This window comes from Oncorhynchus tshawytscha, linkage group LG13 (genome assembly GCF_018296145.1).
Source record: "Oncorhynchus tshawytscha isolate Ot180627B linkage group LG13, Otsh_v2.0, whole genome shotgun sequence".
Lineage (NCBI taxonomy): Eukaryota > Metazoa > Chordata > Actinopteri > Salmoniformes > Salmonidae > Oncorhynchus > Oncorhynchus tshawytscha.
In genome coordinates this window covers 32,429,912-32,452,131 of record NC_056441.1, presented here as the reverse complement: position 1 = coordinate 32,452,131, position 22,220 = coordinate 32,429,912, and the positions used below count along the sequence as shown (strand labels likewise).

Sequence of the window (22,220 nt, the reverse complement as noted above, 5' to 3'; positions counted from 1 at the left end):
GGAGGTGCCTTCCTTGAGCATGAAATGCCAGCATAGGGGTGGAGGGGCAACACCATGCAGGATCTTAAAGACAAGGCTTGCATCTACATACTGCTTAAACCTATCCAGACTGAAATAATCATGTTTGTGAATGATGTGATAATGGTGGTAACTGTTTGGGTTGGTTTCAAACATCTTAAGTGTTTGTTTGCAGAGTGATTCAATTGGTGTCAGAATAGAAGCTCCTGCTTGTGAGGCAATATCTCAGATGTGAGAAGATCATAGCAAGCATATATAGTTAGGCGGCCTCCAGAAGACGTTAAAGTTTTATAAACCTAGTGTTGGATCATCCAAACTTGACCGTGTTAACCAACCTTCTTCATGTATCTTAAAGTTGGACTCCAAAATGACGCCGAGATACCTGAAGAGAGACACAACGTTCAGATTCTCCCCATTAACAAGAACAGCTTGTTGGGAAGAATCAATGGATTTTTTTAGATAAGTACAGAAAAACAGTCTTGTCGATATTTAAATGCAGGTAATAATCAGTCATCCATTTAGAAACTGTATAACATAGCTTCAGCTAACTTGTAAACAATTTTTGGAGTGTACATACATGAATGTATCGTCTTCATACATATGCATGTTAACTTGTGGGCAAGCAAGTGGGAGATCATTTATATAGAGGGTGTAACGATTGTCGTCGGGAGAAGAGGACCAAGGTGCAGCGTGGTACTTATCCATAATATTTTTAATGAAGAATGAATACGGGAACAAAAACGACAAACGAACAGTTCTGACAGGTGCAACAAACCAGAAAATAATCACCCACAACTCAAACGATTGCCAGCTGCCTCTGATTGGGAACCATACCAGGCCAAACACATAGAAATAGAAAACATAGAACACGAAACATAGAATACCCACTCACATCACACCCTGACCAAACTAAAAATAGAAACATGCAAAGCAATCTACAGTCAGGGCGTGACAGATGGTAAACAGAAGGGGGCCTAATATTGACCCTTGTGAGACTCCAATGTTATAGTAAAGAAAGTCTGACAGTGTCCCCCAGACGAACCCTTTGACTTCTGTTTGTCAGATAGGAATACATCTAACATATATCTTTCACAAATAAATGTAGTTTACGTAGCCATAAAAGACCTGCGAATGAAGTCCCCAACTTGAACGTCATGCAAAGTCTAACGTGAAGTCTGGTTCCTCAGCCATAGTCAGACACACACACCTGCCCCAGTCCCAGAGGGTTTGAGGCTGGGAGATTGTGTTCTGTGGTGAGGCTGAAAGTGATATTTGCATGGGCAGGGTTACTGCAACACTCCCAGAATAGAGCAGCACAGTAGCCAGATGTTCACCTGTCCCCAGATAGTTCTAGTGAGTTTAGAGCACATGGTTTCATTATTCGTAACATCATGAAGACCAGTGAGTTTAGAGCACATGGATTCAGTTTGAGTCGTACTGTAGATATCCTTTTGACTGGTACCAAACTTGGCCCAATCAGCTAAGCGTTCATTGAGAGAGGTTCATTAACTGAAATGTATCAGTAACATTGTGTTTCATGGCGGAGCTCTCCATTCCTTAAGAAAACTAAACAAATCATAAAGAAAAATGTCTAATGGTAAACCTCATTAAAGAATGATATCCAGGCACACAATTTAACATTTTGAACGTCTTTATTATCTCAACATGACAGAACCAACAGCATTACAGTAAAAAGGATCAGAACACATGTGATATGAAAGCCAAGCAGATCTATTTGACATCAGAATCAGACATGTATTCTGTTCTTTGTTCCACTATGATAAAAGCTCCTGCTGAAGGAAGGATTCCCACACAGGATCCAGCCCAGCATTGGACCAGTGTGCTGGTATTGCTGGAACAGTAAGAAGGAGAGGTGCAGAGTAAAAACAGTGGAGTCAGAGGGGGGAGCTCATTAATCAGAACACTGGTCTCTCCTCAGTGTCTCAGAGAGAGGAGACTGGGAGCCCTGGGTGGCCTCACAGGTCACAGAGCCCACCTTCTTCCACTGGTCGACAGGGAGGGTCAGGGTGCTGCTCCAGCTGTAGTGGCCGTCCTTCTCCAGGACCCCGGGGCTCCCGGTCACCTCCCAGGTGTTGCTGCTGCTGCCGTCCACCTTCCAGCTCAGCTTCCAGTCTGAGGGGAAGCCCTTGTTGGCCAGGCACATGAGAGTGGCCTTCCCCTGCTGCAGCTCCACACTGGAGGGGGACAGGACTGTCAGGGTGGGACGAACGTCACCTAGGAGACAGGTGGGAATTTAGGGCAAGGGGAACTATCAATCACCAGACTGATACGACAATAATGATGCAGCAGTTTTACATCTGTAAATGAAGGCCTTCTCCATCAGTATCTGTTCCTCAAACAAACAGACAGTTAGTTTATCACTCTTTATGTCACTCTTTCACTTCCCTTTGAGTAGCTACTGAAGCTTATTATAACTACATGAGATGATTGAAAATACATTAAACTATCTTCAAAATGTTATTATTTAAAATATGAAATATGTTAGCATACATCCTTTATTATAATGGAATAAAATCCTATGAATCAAACTGCATGTCACTAGTAATTAATATGATTGTTTTGAAGAACGTTCAACAGAATGTATGAAAAATTCTTATATTATGAATTTATTAAAAAACCGGTTGATAAAATGCCTGTGCTGAGGAAGTAAATTCCAGTTGACTGTAAACATCTAACAATATTATACATTTAATTAAAAGACTCACTAAAACATTTAAAAGTTTACATTTAAATTCATTAATTATAGTTATGTGTAATTTACAGGACAATCTATCACAAAATGAAAATAATATATTGATATGAACAGCAGAACAGCCTGACTTCGCAAGACAACAAGACTTTTCAACAGACAGCAAATTGCAAGTAAAAAAACATATAAAATAGCAGAGATCGAGTAAGATGGCAAAAAAGGAAATAGGAAAATTATAGCAAAACTAAAGCCATACTTTGCAGCTGAATGCTGAAGGAGTACATTTATGTTCAATATAACCATCTTACAACAATTATATACATTTAAAAGTAATTCTAGAATAAAATGAATACTGATATGATTTACGAGACAGGGTCTTTTAATCCAAAATTTTAGCTTAATTTTTGACGTCTAACGAAAAGGTATATTCAGCTATTCACACAAATTGTGACTCATGATCATGCATATTATTTATTACATTTTTAATCTTAGTTTCCTGTGTCAAAAGATCATCAGTGCATCTATATGCAAGGTCAGAACATTTTCTATGTTAGAGGTAGGTAAACTTACTTCCAACATCCAGTCTAGTGCCTCCACCAAAAGTGTACCACAGTGATACAATCTCATTCAGCGGCCGTACAAAAACCTCTGACACTATAGAGACACTGCTTTTGTTCTTTGTAAAGCTACATTCATCTAAACCACTCTGATTTGAACAGTATCCCTGTTTCAAATGAATACACACCTTGTTTGATATATTACATCTTGAATAGGCATTTTAATTTAACTAAATTTACAAATATGGAAAATAAATGCAACGAAAATTCTCCCCCCAAAAATATACATTTCTACTTCAGGGAGTTGTAATAGTGTAACGACCCTGGGTTTATGAGCGCGGAAATCGACTCTGCCGCACGAGCATGCTTTTGCGGCACAGTAGATAGCGCGCCAGACCTCGGGCTCGAAGGTCGAGGGTTCGAGACCTGCTCCCTGCTGTTTCATTACAATACTGTTAAGCAAATGTATTTGATTTTGATATCAAAGGTCAAGATCTAGAACTGAAAAGGATCTAGAACTGAATACTTACTGCCAACACCCAGTTTGGTCCCTCCACCGAATGTCAACCACAGTGATAAAGTCTGATTGACTGGCTGTACAAAAAACCTCCAGACAGACACAGAGGGGAATGATATCAGACATGGAACTGCTCACGGAATTCTGCATTGTAACTGATGCCCCCTACTGGTACACTCTGGAACTCCATTAGACTGGACACATTCACGTTCCCCATTAAACTTCCAACAGTATGAAAACTGTGACTTCAGAAATTTCACAGCCTTTACTTTTTCAAGAAATATAAGATTTGCGATTTCGTGTTACTGGCAAGCACACAATACCCCATAATATCAAAGTATGTTTTTAGAATTGGTTTACTAATTAATAAAACATGAAAAGCTGAATGTCTTGAGTAAATAAGTTCAGGAGTACAAATGGGCTTAACAAGTCACATAATACCTTTCATGGACTCACTCCGTGTGCAATAATAGTGTTTAACATGATTTTTAAACAACTACCTCATCTCTGTACCCCACACATACAATTATCTGTAAGGTCCCTCAGTCGAGCAGTGAACTTCAAACACAGATTTAACCAGAAAGAACAGGGAGGTTTTCCAATGTTTCGCAAAGAAGGGCACCTATTGGTAATGGGTAAAAATAAAAAGAAGACATTGCATACCCCCTTTGACCATAGTGAAGTTATTAACTACACTTTGGATGGTATATATTTTTTCAGGATAAATAAAACGGAATAGAGCTTAGCACAAACAAAATCCTAGAAGAAAACCTGGTTCAGTCTGCTTTCCAACAGACACTGGGAGACAAATTCATCTTTCAGCAGGAAAATAGCAAAACACAAGTCCAAATATATAAAATCAAATCAAATCAAAGTTTTTTTGTCATGTGCGCTGAATACAGCAGGTGTAGACCTTACATTGAAATGCTTACTTACAGGCTCTAACCAATAGTGCAAAAAAGGTATTAGGTGAACAATAGGTAGGTAAAGAAATAAAACAACAGTAAAAAGACAGGCTATATACAGTAGCGAGGCTATAAAAGTAGCGAGGCTACATACAGACACCAGTCAGGCTGATTGAGGAAGTATGTACATGTAGATATGGTTAAAGTGACTATGCATATATGATGAACAGAGTAGCAGTAGCGTAAAAGAGGGCTTGGCGGGTGGAGGGTGGGACCCATGCAGATAGCTATGTGCAGGAGCACTGGTATACACTGGAGTTTCTTGCCAAGTTGACTGAATGTTTCTGAGTGGCCTACATGTTGTTACAGTTTTGACTTAAATCTGATTGAAAATCTACGGCAAGACTTGAAAATGTCTGTCTAGCTATGATCAACAACCAACTTGACAGAGCTTGAAGAATTTGTGAAATAATAACGTGCACATATTGTAAAATCCAGGTGTGCAAAACTCTTAGAGACTTACCCAGAAAGACTCACAGCTGTAATCACTGCCAAAAGCCAAAGGCATGTATAGACTCATTGATGTAAATACTTATGTAATCAAGATAAGAGCGTTTGCTAAATGTGTCTGCTAAATGACTAAATGTAATAATCATTTTAATTTTTCATAGATGTTTTACAAATGTTAGAATTCTTCTTCCATTTTGACATTACAGTATTTTGTGTAGATCAATGACCAAAATGACAATACATTTTTTTTATACCACTGCACTGTTGAGTACATGTTTCTGATTGGCTTGAAGGGCATTCTAGAGCTTGCATTATTTAATTGATTACGCCCGAGAAGCCGGTGTTTGGAGGATATATTGTCACTGGTGTTGTTAGGCCCGAGGCGATGTCGAGGGCTGGCAAACTGTGCCAATATATCCTCCAAACACAGACTTTGAGGGCATTATCACTTTTATACAATGGGTTACCAACATTTATTCATACTATTTCATCCTTTCATGAGATGTAGTCCCGACACAAATCTGAGGTTGCTACCCAAGGGGGATGGTAATTCGTTCTATTTGGTTCGGTTGCCAGAGACACGACCCAGTCGTTCAGTCTTTTTATTCTCTTTCTATGGACGTGGCCCAGTCGTTTTGTACTAAATGTTCCATTGCAATACTGTCTGGCAACATACTTATTCCTTGCATGCTAGCTAGCCAACTACGGCTAACTTAAGTTGTGTCAAACATTGCAGCCAGAATAACAACAAAAAATGCATTTGCATTTGTTTAAACTGTTTTCTAGTGACATTTATTTGGACACATCCATTACAATGAGGTGTGATATAGCCTGGCAAAGAAAATGTGCCCCCTCATCAGGACACTGTTGTTCAGAGGAGCTAGCCAACAACACAGCAAACACAATCACTTCAAACTGAAGCTGGAAAGACTGCAAACTAGCCGCATTTTTCAAATGACATTTCTTTGTATATATCTATAAAAATGATGTCAGCTGATCCATGATTTAGACTGGCTGAGAAACGCTTCCTGTCTGTCTCGTCCCGACACGTCCATTACTATGGGACAGCTGGAGATCGAATTTGAAAATGAAATGTTAGTCTGAAGTAAATGTGAGATAAAGTCTAGATAATTTTAGAGTGGTGATCAAGTTTATAAATTCGCTGGCTGGGCTGATGAGATAGCAATAAGGCACCTCAGGGGTCTGTGGTATATGGCCAATATCATAAACTTTGATAAAAGATACATGTTTTTACATAGAATTAAAGATACACTTGTTCTTAATGCAACCGCTGTGTCAGATTTCAAATAAGCTTTACGGCAAAAGCACAATATTCAATAATCTGAGAACATTGTTCAGCCACAAAAGCAAGCCATACAGTTACCCGCCAAATTGTGGATCAGCAAAAGTCATAAATAGCATTAGAAATCTTCTCTTACCTTTGCTGATCTTCGTCGGAATGCACTCCCAGGACTCCCACTTCCACAAGAAATGTTTGTTTTGTTCGGTATTGTCCATCATTTATGTTCAAATAGCTACTTTTTTTAGCGCGTTTGGTAAACAAATCCAAAGTCACAAAGCATGTTCAACTAAAAGCAGACGAAATGTCAAAAAGTTCCATAACAGTCAGTAGAAACATGTCAAATGATGTATTGAATCAATCTTTAGGATGTTTTTAACAATAATGTTCCAACCGGAGAATTCCATTGTCTTCAGAAGTACGATGGAACAGAGCTTGCTCTCGCATGAACGTGCATGGTCAGTGCATGTTGAAGTCATGGCAGACATTACTCATTCCCCTCTGCTTCGGCCCCACTTCACAGTAGAAGCATCAGACAAGGTTCCAAAGACTGTTGACATCTAGTGGAAGCCATAGGAATTGCAAACGGACCCATATCCCACTGTGTATTCGATAGGCGATGAGTTGAAAACCTACAAAGCTCAGATTTCCCACTTCCTGGTTGGATTTTTTTCTCAGGATTTTGCCTGCCATATTATTCTTATACTCACAGACATCATTCAAACAGTTTTAGAAACTTCAGAGTGTTTTATATTCAATACTAATAATAATCTGCTTATATTAGAAACTAGGACTAAGGAGCAGGCAGTTTACTCTGGGCACCTCTGGGCACCTTTTCATCCAAGCTACTCAATACTGCCCCTGCAGCCATAAGAAGTTAAATGGTTTTTGTTTTGTCATTATGGGGTGTGTAGATTGATGAGGAAAACAATTCACTCAGTTTTAGAATAAGGCTGTAATGTAACAAATTGTGGAAAAAGTCAAGGGGTCTGAATACGTTCCGAATGAGCTGCATATCAGCCCTCTGATTGAAATGAAGAGCAAGATGTGCTGCTCTGTTCTGCGCCAGCACCTAGGGCTTTCCTTGCAGCCATGACAGTTTTCAATCTAAGGTAACACCAAGTAATTTAGTCTCCTCAACAGCCACACCATTCATTTACAGATTCTTCTGAGGTCTAGAACTTAGGGAATAATTTGTACCAAATACATTGCTCTTAGTTTTAGAGTTGTTCAGGACCAGTTTATTACTGGCCATCCATTCCAAAACAGACTGCAACCCTTATTTTTTTTTTTTTTCTTTCACCTTTATTTAACCAGGTAGGCAAGTTGAGAACAAGTTCTCATTTACAATTGCGACCCGGCCAAGATAAAGCAAAGCAGTTTGACACATACAACGACACAGAGTTATACATGGAGTAAAACAAACATACAGTCAATAATACAGTATAAACAAGTCTATATATGATGTGAGCAAATGAGGTGAGATAAGGGAGGTGAAGGCAAAAAAAGTAAATACAATATAGCAAGTAAAACACTGGAATGGTAGGTTTGCAGTGGAAGAATGTGCAAAGTAGAAATAAAAATAAAGTAAAACTGCTAAAATGTGGCATTGAAATTAACTTTATGCCCTGAAAACAAAGTGTTATGTTTGGGACAAATCCAATAAAACACATTACTGAGTACCACTCTTCATATTTTCAAGCATAGTGGAGGCTCTATATTATGGGTATGCTTGTCATCGACAAGCACTCTGGAGTTTTTTGGAGGAATAAATTAAATGGAATTGGGCCAGTTCAGTCTTCCGGGTTAGGTAAGAGTTTGTCCGGTCTGGATTTCCTTGTCCCATCAAGCTCTAGCGACTTCTTGTGGTGGAAAAAGCGCCTGCAAGCTGATATCGGTTGCCAGCTGGAGAGTGTTTCCTCCAACAAATTGCTGTGGCTGGCTTCTAGTTCAGTGAGCAGTTTGTCAAGAAGCAGTGCGGCTTTCCAGGATTGTGTTTCGGAGGACGCATGGCTCTCGACCTTCGCCTCTCCTGAGTCCATAGGGGAATTGCTGTGATGAGACAAGACTGTAATTACAAATCGGGGAGAAAAGGGGGTAAATCTACAACAACAAAAACACACACAGCTCATCAGGAGGAATCTGACCAGAGGCAGTTAAACCACACCTTTCACTTACTATCACTCTATGACATGAGATCAAGAGAAGAGAAAAACTTGTGAGGATTTCATGCACTCTGTTTACTAATGTAGAGACTGTTTTAACAGTATACATTTTTTTAGAAACAAATAATTAAATGTCTGAAGTCTGAAGTCTTCCAGATATCTCTTAGATCTCTTATCTTTCATCGACCACGGAGCACCTGAACTCCTCCAACACCTCCAGCATGGACCCCACCTCCCTGGATTCAGGTCGCCTGATTTCAAACATCGTCCTGGGGCTGTGCTGTGTGCTGGGCCTCCCTGGTAACATAGCTGTTCTGTTGGTCAAACTGTGCAGCTCGTCCCAACACCCCAACTTTACCATGTGTCTCATGCTGAACCTGGCGTCCTCCGACATCTTGTACATGGCCACGATACATGTGTGCATCTATACTCTCCTGCCTGGCTGGATTCTGGGCTGCCTGCAAGCTGTCTGTATAGCCTGTACTTTCTATGTATCCATAGGGTAGCCTAGATTTGTTCCTTTGGTGATCTAACCCCCATTCAAGCTTGACCGCCATTGGTAAAATCCATCTTTCCCATGCATGAATAAATTGATTTAGTTTTAATTAAGAAATAGATGTTTTATTTCTCTTGCAGTAGGCTACATAGAGGATACTTCTGCTTTTGTTCAGAGGAGCTCCAACTTGTTAAATTACTTCATCACACTTATTAAGTTGCCTTAAAATCTTGACAGGTATTTTACTATTGAGCACAATGGAAAAACACATTAGATCTCGGCAACAACATTTCTCCTTAAACAGATAAATAAAAGAATGCATTTCAAACCTTGCACCACTCTGATGCCCATCATGGGTTCAACTCTGTCCGTTTCATTCTAAGCCACAACAAGAAGTGAGACATCTTGTCAACACGGCCAAACAAAATGTTTCTGGACCAAATGAAGGTAGAACTTGTGATATGTCAGATGTAACACATTTGGTACACAGACAGACAACTTTATCCTCACCCTAAGCACCATGTCTTTTGGTTCAAAATGAGAGAAAAGGCTGAATCATCAACCTAAATTGATGCTGTAAACCATGTATTCAACACCATAGGCTATATTTCTATATGAAAGAGAAACCCTCAACACCTCTTACATGAGGTATGACTGCTATGACTGTCAGTCCTCCCTCCTATCTTTAGTCCCCAGTGTGGATGCAAGGATTGACACACCATGAGGTTGACATGATACTGTAGTTTCGAACATATTTTGGAACAATAAACAGTTTTTTGGGGTTATGATAGGGTGGTGAAAAGCATGATCTGACGCACACCCCCAAAATGTTTCAATAGGCGCTGACTAATGGAAAGTAAACTGGATAAAAATAAATATAGTTGAACACTACATGTGCTCCTGAGAACTGAATGGGTATATAGAGTGTGTAACTTTCATTTCATACGGATCTGGGGGAGGTTGTACAGAGCACCACTACTGTCCATCTTGAGAAGGTCTGAAACATACAGAGGCAGTAATTCTACTGTTAAACTTAATTGACCTTCTGAGACTGACAATCACTGTTGATGGACATAAGCCACTGTGTAAGTGGGTCAAAGTAGGCCTCATTTATGATATAGTTGTTATATTGTGTGGTTTATGATTTCAGTATTCTCAAATGTAATATACAGTAGGTCTGTTGACTTCTTTTGTATGTGTGGTGTATTTGCGTAAAATATTGGGGTTTTGCATATCTGTCCTGCCTCATTGCTCCACATACTTTTAAAACCCCAGTGTTGATCAGTGACTGTTCACTCCTTTCAGAGCCACTGACACGCAGCATAATGATGATGTCACTGATTCTACTGCTGGGAACACTGGGGCTCCTTTTTCAGGGTGAGAGACACTTTGACTAACTTTGATGATGGATTTGATTTCAGAATTAAATTTCATTTGTGAATATTGAAGATATTAATAAAAACAAATCTGATTTTGCCTGATATGTTTCATGATAGAATGTGGAAGATTATAAATGTCTGTTTGTTGTGATAACCTTACTAATCATCCTTTCTTCACTTTTGTTTTATTTTTCAGAATCATCAGCAGATATCATTCTGACTCAGTCTCCTAAATCTCAGTCTGTTAGTCCAGGAGAGACTGTCTCTATCAGCTGTACAGCCAGTTCAAGTACGGGTAATAATCTCCAGTGGTACCTGCAGAAACCTGGAGAAGCTCCTAAACTTCTGGTTTATCATGGTACAAACCGTCAGTCTGGGATTCCAGGTCGTTTCAGTGGGAGTGGATCTGGTAGTTCATAAACTCATTACACTCTGACCATCAGTGGAGTCCAGGCTGAAGATGCAGGAGATTACTACTGTCAGCAGGGTGTCAGCTCTCCATTCACACAGTGTTAGAGCGTCGTACAAAAACCTCCTTCAGCTAAAGAGGAACTATATATTTTCATAGGGGACAATGCACATAAATCAACATCAATCTTACAATAATGCAACATCCAGGTAAATGTGCCGGGGTTAGCCAAAAAGCTATTTTGCACCTGTAGTCCCAGGGCAGGTAAGGGCAATCACACAGCCACAATACAAATACTTAATTAAACAATACAAAGTACAAATACATTACATCCAATAATATATAATTCTAACAACAACAAATTATTCGCAATAAAAACACTGTTGTCTTACATATAAGGAACTACAGATAACTCTTGTAAAGGTTTGGAAAGAGTTGAGCCATGTTTTCAATTTAAATGTAAAAGTACAATAATCAGTGCAGCTTCTCAAGTCCATGGCATGCGCATTGCATTCCAGTATATTGTATCTCTAACAGAAAAGGCAGATTGAGCGAATATACTGTGTCAAAAAGGGACAAATGCAATCCCCTGTAGTTACTGCCTTTGTTATCTTGGAGGTGCCTTCCTTGAGCATCAAATGCCAGCATAGGGGTGGAGGGGCAACACCATGCAGGATCTTAAAGACAAGGCTTGCATCTACATACTGCTTAAACCTATCCAGACTGAAATAATCATGTTTGTGAATGATGTGATAATGGTGGTAACTGTTTGGGTTGGTATCAAACATCTTAAGTGTTTGTTTGCAGAGTGATTCAATTGGTGTCAGAATAGAAGCTCCTGCTTGTGAGGCAATATCTCAGATGTGAGAAGATCATAGCAAGCATATATAGTTAGGCGGCCTCCAGAAGAAGTTAAAGTTTTATAAACCTAGTGTTGGATCATCCAAACTTGACCGTGTTAACCAACCTTCTTCATGTATCTTAAAGTTGGACTCCAAAATGACGCCGAGATACCTGAAAAGAGACACAACGTTCAGATTCTCCCCATTAACAAGAACAGCTTGTTGGGAAGAATCAATGGATTTTTTTAGATAAGTACAGAAAAACAGTCTTGTCGATATTTAAATGCAGGTAATAATCAGTCATCCATTTAGAAACTGTATAACATAGCTTCAGCTAACTTGTAAACAATTTTTGGAGTGTACATACATGAATGTATCGTCTTCATACATATGCATGTTAACTTGTGGGCAAGCAAGTGGGAGATCATTTATATAGAGGGTGTAACGATTGTCGTCGGGAGAGAAGAGGACCAAGGTGCAGCGTGGTACTTATCCATAATATTTTTAATGAAGAATGAATACGGGGAAACAAAAACGACAAACGAACAGTTCTGACAGGTGCAACAAACCAGAAAATAATCACCCACAACTCAAAGTGGGATGCAAACGGCTACCTAAGACGGTTCTTCAGCCAGCTGCCTCTGATTGGGAACCATACCAGGCCAAACACATAGAAATAGAAAACATAGAACACGAAACATAGAATACCCACTCACATCACACCCTGACCAAACTAAAAATAGAAACATACAAAGCAATCTACGGTCAGGGCGTGACAGATGGTAAACAGAAGGGGGCCTAATATTGACCCTTGTGAGACTCCAATGTTATAGTAAAGAAAGTCTGACAGTGTCCCCCAGACGAACCCTTTGACTTCTGTTTGTCAGATAGGAATACATCTAACATATATCTTTCACAAATAAATGTAGTTTACGTAGCCATAAAAGACCTGCGAATGAAGTCCCCAACTTGAACGTCATGCAAAGTCTAACGTGAAGTCTGGTTCCTCAGCCATAGTCAGACACACACACCTGCCCCAGTCCCAGAGGGTTTGAGGCTGGGAGATTGTGTTCTGTGGTGAGGCTGAAAGTGATATTTGCATGGGCAGGGTTACTGCAACACTCCCAGAATAGAGCAGCACAGTAGCCAGATGTTCACCTGTCCCCAGATAGTTCCAGTGAGTTTAGAGCACATGGTTTCAGTATTAGTAACATCATGAAGACTAGTGGATTTAGAGCACATGGTTTCAGTATTAGTAACATCATCTAGACTAGTGGATTTAGAGCACATGGTTTCAGTATTAGTAACATCATGAAGACCAGTGAGTTTAGAACATGTCTTTAGTATTAGTAACATCATGAAGACCAGTGAGTTTAGAGCACATGGATTCAGTATGAGTCGTACTGTAGATATCCTTTTGACTGGCACCAAACTTGGCCCAATCAGCTAAGCGTTCATTGAGAGAGGTTCATTATCTGAAATGTATCAGTAACATTGTGTTTCATGGCGGAGCTCTCCATTCCTTATGAAAACTAAACAAATGATAAAGAAAAATGTCTAATGGTAAACCTCAGTAAAGAATGATATCCAGGAACACAATTTAACATTTTGAACATCTTTATTATCTCAACATGACAGAACCAACAGCATTACAGTAAAAAGGTTCAGAACACATGTGATATGAAAGCCAAGCAGATCTATTTGACATCAGAATCAGACATGTATTCTGTTCTTTGTTCCACTATGATAAAAGCTCCTGCTGGAGGAAGGATTCCCACACAGGATCCAGCCCAGCATTGGACCAGTGTGCTGGTATTGCTGGAGCAGTAAGAAGGAGAGGTGCAGAGTAAAAACAGTGGAGTCAGAGGGGGGAGCTCATTAATCAGAACACTGGTCTCTCCTCAGTGTCTCAGAGAGAGGAGACTGGGAGCCCTGGGTGGCCTCACAGGTCACAGAGTCCACCTTCTTCCACTGATCAACAGGGAGGGTCAGGGTGCTGCTCCAGCTGTAGTGGCCATCCTTCTCCAGGACCCCGGGGCTCCCGGTCACCTCCCAGGTGTTGCTGCTGCTGCCGTCCACCTTCCAGCTCAGCTTCCAGCCTGAGGGGAAGCCCTTGTTGGCCAGGCACATGAGAGTGGCCTTCCCCTGCTGCAGCTCCACACTGGAGGGGGCAGGACTGTCAGGGTGGGACGAACATCACCTAAAAGACAGGTGGGAAGTTATGGAGAGGGGAACTATCAATCAATCATCAGACTGATATGACAATAATGATGCAGCAGTTTAACATCTTAGCTGTAAATTACGTTTTTTTCCATCAGTAGGTTTCTGTTCCTCATACAGACAGTCAGTTTATCACACTTGCCTTTGACTAGCTACTGAAGCATATTATAACTACATGAGATGACTGAAAATACAATCAACTATCTTCAAAATTGTACTATTTAAAATGTGAAATATTCCTCCCTTACTGTAATGGAATACACTCATAGGAATCAAACTGCATTTTATTATTAATTGTTATGATTATTCTTTTTAAGAACATTTCACAGAATGTATGAACAATTCTTAAATTATGAATTAAATTACAATTGGTTGATAATATGCCTGTGCTGAGGAAATAAATTCCAGTTGACTGTAAACACCTAACAATGAAATACATTTAATTTAAAAGACACACTAAAACATTTAAGTTTTAATTTTTTGAAAAGAAAATGAATCAAGTTACGTGTAATTTACAAGATATTGTATCAAATTGAAAATAAACCTATATTCATATGAACAGCAGAAAAGCTGGACTTCACAAGATAGCAAGTCTTTTCAATAGATAGCCAATAAAACTGCAAATGGGATCAAATAAGATACAAAATAGTAAATAGCAAATAGATAACAAAGCTAAGCAATACCTTGTAGCTGAATGCTGAAGGAGTGAATTAAGTTGAATATAACCATCTTAAAACATTTATATATATTTAAAATACACATTTAAATAAAATGAATAGTGATATTATTTACGAGACTAGGTCTGTTAACCAAAAATAATAGCTTAATATTTGAGGTTTAACCAAAAGATATTTTCACACAAATGGGGACTCTTATGAAGAGAATAACTCTTTAACCAAAAACATTACTATGCATAGCATTTATTTCCATTGTAATCTTAGTTTCTTCTCTCACAAGATCATCAGTGCATCTATATGCAAGGTCAGAACATTTTCTATATTAGAGGTAGGTAAACTTACTTCCAACATCCAGTCTAGTGCCTCCACCAAAAGTGTGCCACAGTGATACAATCTCATTCAGCGGCCGTACAAAAACCTCTGACACTATAGAGACACTGCTTTTGCTCTTTGTAAAGCTACATTCATCTAAACCACTCTTATTTCAACAGTATCTCTGTTCCAAATGAATACACACTGTATAACCTTGTTTGATATGTTACATCTTGAATAGGCATTTTGATTTAACTACATTTACTTTAAGGAAAATAAATGCAAAACAAATTCTCAAAATATAAATATACATTTCTACCTTCTATTTAAGGGAGTTGTAATATTGTTAAGAAAATGAATTGGGATTTTGATATCAGAGGTCAAGATCAAGAACTGAATACTTACTGTCAACACTCAGTTTGGTCCCTCCACCGAAAGTCCACCACAGTGATAGATTCTGATTGACTGGCTGGACAAAAACCTCCAGACAGACGCAGAGGGGAATGATAACAGAGACATGGAACTGATGCCCCCTACTGGTACACTCTGGAACTCCAGTAGACTGGACACATTCACTTTACCCATTGAACTATCTACATACTGAAAACGGCTGTGGACAGTGTTGACACAAAGTTCCTTCAGAAACTATTCACACCCTTTGACTTTTTCCACATTTTGTTGTCTAACAGCCTGAATTGAATGGGGACATTTTAAGATAGCTACAGAGTGTGATGGCTGTGATTGAAGAAAAATGAGCAAGGATCAACAACATGATACGGTAGTTACTCCTCAATACAGTACTAACCTACATGACAGAGTGAAAAGAAGGAAGCCTGTGCAGAATATAAATATTCCAAAACATTCATCCTGTTTGGAATAAGGCACTAAAGTAAAACTGCAAAAATGTGGCAGAGAAATTAACTTTATGTCCTGAAAACAAAGTGTTATGTTTGGGACAAATCCAATAAAACACATTACTGAGTACCACTCTTCATATTTTCAAGCATAGTGGAGGCTCCATATTATGGGTATGCTTGTCATCGGCAAGGACTCTGGAGTTTTTTGGAGGGATAAATGAAATGGAATGGAGCTAAGCACAGGCACAATCTTAGAGGAAAAGTTGGTTCAGTCTGCTTTCCACCAGAAACTGTGAGACAATTCATCTTTCAGCAGGACAGCAACTTAAAACACAAGACCAAATATACACTGGAATTCCTTACCAAGACGACATTGAATGTTTCTGAGTTGCCTTTAATTAGTTACAGTTTTGAACTTAGATCGTTGACAAAAAATATGACAATTAAATCCATTAGAATCCCATCTTGTTACACAACAAAATGTGGGAAAAGTCACAAAAGTCCACATTTTTTACATCATTAAGAGTAAAAATATCTGCCAGCGGCATTTTGCGTAAGAGTCACACTGTCTGGAACATTCTCCCTAGTAAGTGGTACCTGCTCCATGTGTACATGTGTACATGATTTGTGGCAAATCTGTTTCAATCATGTCTTTGGTCACTTTCACGTGGGTCAAACAACAACACCCTAATGATTGGCAGACAATAGAGCCTCCCACAACGCAGGTGATGGCTGCAAGTTGCAACTGGTGAGGATGAACTGCAGAAACTTGCAGTCAACTACAGTCAAAACATCATGACCTTTGATCACATGGTTTTTGTAAAGGTCATGCAGTTGTTATGTAGGCTCAAGTCAGAATATGAGAACATATGAGAACTCATAGTCCTGATCACTTCCGGCGCCGACAGAGATGGCCGCCTCGCTTCGCGTTCCTAGGAAACTATGCAGTTTTTTGTGCAGTTTTTTGTTTTTTTACGTGTTATTTCTTACACTAGTACCCCAGGTCATCTTAGGTTTCTTTACATACAGCCGAGAAGAACTACTGAATATAAGATCAGCGTCAACTCACCATCAGTACGACCAAGAATATGTTTTTCGCGATGCGGATCCTGTGTTCTGCCTTACAACCAGTGTAACCGAGTGGATCACATGCAGCGACCAAAAAAAAAAACGACTCAGAAAAAGAGGGAAACGAAGCGGTCTTCTGGTCAGACTCCGGAGACGGGCACATCGTGCACCACTCCCTAGCATTCTTCTTGCCAATGTCCAGTCTCTTGACAACAAGGTTGATGAAATCCGAGCAAGGGTAGCATTCCAGAGGGACATCAGAGACTGTAACGTTCTTTGCTTCACGGAAACATGGCTAACTGGAGAGACGCAATCCGAAGCGGTGCAGCCAGCGGGTTTCTCCACGCATCGCGCCGACAGAAACAAACATCTTTCTGGTAAGAAGACGGGCGGGGGCGTATGTCTTATGGCCAACGTGACATGGTGTGATGAAAGAAACATACAGGAACTCAAATCCTTCTGTTCACCTGATTTAGAATTCCTCACAATCAAATGTAGACCGCATTATCTACCAAGAGAATTCTCTTCGATTATAATCACAGCCGTATATATCCCCCCAAGCAGACACATCGATGGCTCTGAACGAACTTTATTTAACTCTCTGCAAACTGGAAACGATTTATCCGGAGGCTGCATTCATTGTAGCTGGGGATTTGAACAAGGCTAATCTGAAAACAAGACTCCCTAAATTTTATCAGCATATCGATTGCGCAACCAGGGGTGGAAAGACCCTGGATCATTGTTACTCTAACTTCCGCGACGCATATAAGGCCCTGCCCCGCCCCCCTTTCGGAAAAGCTGACCACGACTCCATTTTGTTGATCCCTGCCTACAGACAGAAACTAAAACAAGAAGCTCCCACGCTGAGGTCTGTCCAACGCTGGTCCGACCAATCTGACTCCACACTCCAAGACTGCTTCCATCACGTGGACTGGGAGATGTTTCGTATTGCGTCAGACAACAACATTGACGAATACGCTGATACGGTGTGCGAGTTCATTAGAACGTGCGTTGAAGATGTCGTTCCCATAGCAACGATTAAAACATTCCCTAACCAGAAACCGTGGATTGATGGCAGCATTCGTGTGAAACTGAAGGCACGAACCACTGCTTTTAATCAGGGCAAGGTGTCTGGTAACATGACTGAATACAAACAGTGCAGCTATTCCCTCCGCAAGGCTATCAAACAAGCTAAGCGCCAGTACAGAGACAAAGTAGAATCTCAATTCAACGGCTCAGACACAAGAGGTATGTGGCAGGGTCTACAGTCAATCACGGACTACAGGAAGAAACCCAGCCCAGTCACGGACAAGGATGTCTTGCTCCCAGGCAGACTAAATAACTTTTTGCCCGCTTTGAGGACAATACAGTGCCACTGACACGGCCTGCAACGGAAACATGCGGTCTCTCCTTCACTGCAGCCGAAGTGAGTAAGACATTTAAACGTGTTAACCCTCGCAAGGCTGCAGGCCCAGACGGCATCCCCAGCCGCGCCCTCAGAGCATGCGCAGACCAGCTGGCCGGTGTGTTTACGGACATATTCAATCAATCCCTATACCAGTCTGCTGTTCCCACATGCTTCAAGAGGGCCACCATTGTTCCTGTTCCCAAGAAAGCTAAGGTAACTGAGCTAAACGACTACCGCCCCGTAGCACTCACATCCGTCATCATGAAGTGCTTTGAGAGACTAGTCATGGACCATATCACCTCCACCCTACCTGACACCCTCGACCCACTCCAATTTGCTTACCGCCCAAATAGGTCCACAGACGATGCAATCTCAACCACACTGCACATTGCCCTAACCCATCTGGACAAGAGGAATACCTATGTGAGAATGCTGTTCATCGACTACAGCTCGGCATTCAACACCATAGTACCCTCCAAGCTCGTCATCAAGCTCGAGACCCTGGGTCTCGACCCCGCCCTGTGCAACTGGGTACTGGACTTCCTGACGGGCCGCCCCCAGGTGGTGAGGGTAGGCAACAACATCTCCTCCCCGCTGATCCTCAACACTGGGGCCCCACAAGGGTGCGTTCTGAGCCCTCTCCTGTACTCCCTGTTCACCCACGACTGCGTGGCCATGCACGCCTCCAACTCAATCATCAAGTTTGCGGACGACACAACAGTGGTAGGCTTGATTACCAACAACGACGAGACGGCCTACAGGGAGGAGGTGAGGGCCCTCGGAGTGTGGTGTCAGGAAAATAACCTCACACTCAACGTCAACAAAACTAAGGAGATGATTGTGGACTTCAGGAAACAGCAGAGGGAACACCCCCATCCACATCGATGGAACAGTAGTGGAGAGGGTAGCAAGTTTTAAGTTCCTCGGCATACACATCACAGACAAACTGAATTGGTCCACTCACACAGACAGCATCGTGAGGAAGGCGCAGCAGCGCCTCTTCAACCTCAGGAGGCTGAAGAAATTCGGCTTGTCACCAAAAGCACTCACAAACTTCTACAGATGCACAATCGAGAGCATCCTGGCGGGCTGTATCACCGCCTGGTATGGCAACTGCACCGCCCTCAACCGTAAGGCTCTCCAGAGGGTAGTGAGGTCTGCACAACGCATCACCGGGGGCAAACTACCTGCCCTCCAGGACACCTACACCACCCGATGCTACAGGAAGGCCATAAAGATCATCAAGGACATCAACCACCGCCTGTTCACCCCGCTGCCATCCAGAAGGCGAGGTCAGTACAGGTGCATCAAAGCTGGGACCGAGAGACTGAAAAACAGCTTCTATCTCAAGGCCATCAGACTGTTAAACAGCCACCACTAACATTGAGTGGCTACTGCCAACACACTGTCAATGACACTGACTCTACTCCAGCCACTTTAATCATGGGAATTGATGGGAAATGATGTAAATATATCACTAGCCACTTTAAACAATGCTACCTTATATAATGTTACTTACCCTACATTGTTCATCTCATATGCATACGTTGATACTGTACTCTATATCATCGACTGCATCCTTATGTAATACATGTATCACTAGCCACTTTAACTATGCCACTTGGTTTACATACTTATCTCATATGTATATACTGTACTCGATATCATCTACTGTATCTTGCCTATGCTGCTCTGTACCATCACTCATTCATATATCCTTATGTACATATTCTTTATCCCCTTACACTGTGTATGACAGTAGTTTTTTTTGGAATTGTTAGTTAGATTACTTGCTCGTTATTACTGCATTGTCGGAACTAGAAGCACAAGCATTTCGCTACACTCGCATTAACATCTGCTAACCATGTGTATGTGACAAATAAAATTTGATTTGATTTTGATTTGAGTTGCTTCCCACTCTTTATGCAAATGACCAGATATTGTCAATAGCTTCCAAATTAAGATAACATAAGATAGCAGTCATGGTAGATTTATGCTAGAATCTGTGTCAGGTAGGAAATTAGAAGTGCAATCATCCCACTGGGCAGATGTTATTTCAATGTCTGTTCCACATTGGTTCAACATAATTTCATTGAAATTATGTGGAAACGTGGCGTAGCGGTCTACGGCACTGCTTCGCAGTGATTGAGGCGTCATTACAGACCTGAGGTTGATCCCAGGCTGTGTCACAGCTGGCCATGACCGGGAGACCCATGAAGCATCGCACAATTGGGCCAGCGTCTTAGGTAAGAGTTAGGTAAGAGTTTGGCCGGCCTGGATTTCCTTGTCCCATCAAGCTCTAGCGACTTCTTGTGGTGGAAAAAGCGCCTGCAAGCTGATCTCGGTTGCCAGCTGGACAGTGTTTCCTCTAACACATTGCTGTGGCTGGCTTCCAAGTTCAGTGAGCAGTGTGTCAAGAAGCAGTGCGGCTTTCCAGGATTGTGTTTCGGAGGACGCATGGCTCTCGACCTTCACCTCTCCTTAGTCCATAGGGGAGTTGCTGTGATGAGACAAGACTGTAACTACAAATCGGGGAGAAAAGCGGGTAAATCTGCAACAACAAAAACACACACACAGCTCATCAAGAGGAATCTGACCAGAGGCAGTTAACTCACACCTTTCACTTACTATCACTCTATGACATGAGATCAAGAGAAGAGAAAAACTTGTGAGGATTTCATGCACTCTGTTTACTAATGTAGAGACTGTTTTAACAGTATACATTTTTTTAGAAACAAATAATTAAATGTCTGAAGTCTGAAGTCTTCCAGATATCTCTTAGATCTCTTATCTTTCATCGACCACGGAGCACCTGAACTCCTCCAGCACATCCAGCATGGACCCCACCTCCCTGGATTCAGGTCGCCTGATTTCAAACATCGTCCTGGGGCTGTGCTGTGTGCTGGGCCTCCCTGGTAACATAGCTGTTCTGGTGGTCAAACAGAGCAGCTCGTCCCAACACCCCAACTTTACCATGTGTCTCATGCTGAACCTGGCGTCCTCCGACATCTTGTACATGGCCACGATACATGTGTGCATCTATACTCTCCTGCCTGGCTGGATTCTGGGCTGCCTGCAAGCTGTCTGTATAGCCTGTACTTTCTATGTATCCATAGGGTAGCCTAGATTTGTTCCTTTGGTGATCTAACCCCAATTCAAGCTTGACCGGCATTGGTAAAATCCATCTTTCCCATGCATGAATAAATTGATTTAGTTTTAATTAAGAAATAGATGTTTTATTTCTCTTGCAGTAGGCTACATAGAGGATACTTCTGCTTTTGTTCAGAGGAGCTCCAACTTGTTAAATTACTTCAGCACACTTATTAAGTTGCCTTAAAATCTTGACAGGTATTTTACTATTGAGCACAATGGAAAAACACATTAGATCTCGGCAACAACATTTCTCCTTAAACAGATAAATAAAAGAATGCATTTCAAACCTTGCACCACTCTGATGCCCATCATGGGTTCAACTCTGTCCGTTTCATTCTAAGCCACAACAAGAAGTGAGACATCTTGTCAACACGGCCAAACAAAATGTTTCTGGACCAAATGAAGGTAGAACTTGTGATATGTCAGATGTAACACATTTGGTACACAGACAGACAACTTTATCCTCACCCTAAGCACCATGTCTTTTGGTTCAAAATGAGAGAAAAGGCTGAATCATCAACCTAAATTGATGCTGTAAACCATGTATTCAACAGCATAGGCTATATTTCTATATGAAAGAGAAACCCTCAACACCTCTTACATGAGTTATGACTGCTATGACTGTCAGTCCTCCCTCCTGTCTTTAGTCCCCAGTGTGGATGCAAGGATTGACACACCATGAGGTTGACATGATACTGTAGTTTAGAACATATTTTG

At 41.1% G+C, this 22,220-nt stretch overlaps 1 pseudogene and 1 gene segment (V, D, J or C); both read right to left on the bottom strand.

Annotated features, from left to right (window-relative positions):
• Positions 1–1,651: 1,651 nt before the first annotated feature.
• On the bottom strand, positions 1,652–9,106 carry LOC112264704. The segment is given in 4 exon segments: positions 1,652–2,253; positions 3,816–3,932; positions 8,696–8,702; positions 9,041–9,106. Coding segments are annotated over 4 exon segments (513 nt in total).
• A 4,301-nt stretch (positions 9,107–13,407) lies between these two features.
• LOC112266012 lies at positions 13,408–21,359 on the bottom strand (annotated as a pseudogene).
• Positions 21,360–22,220: the final 861 nt, after the last annotated feature.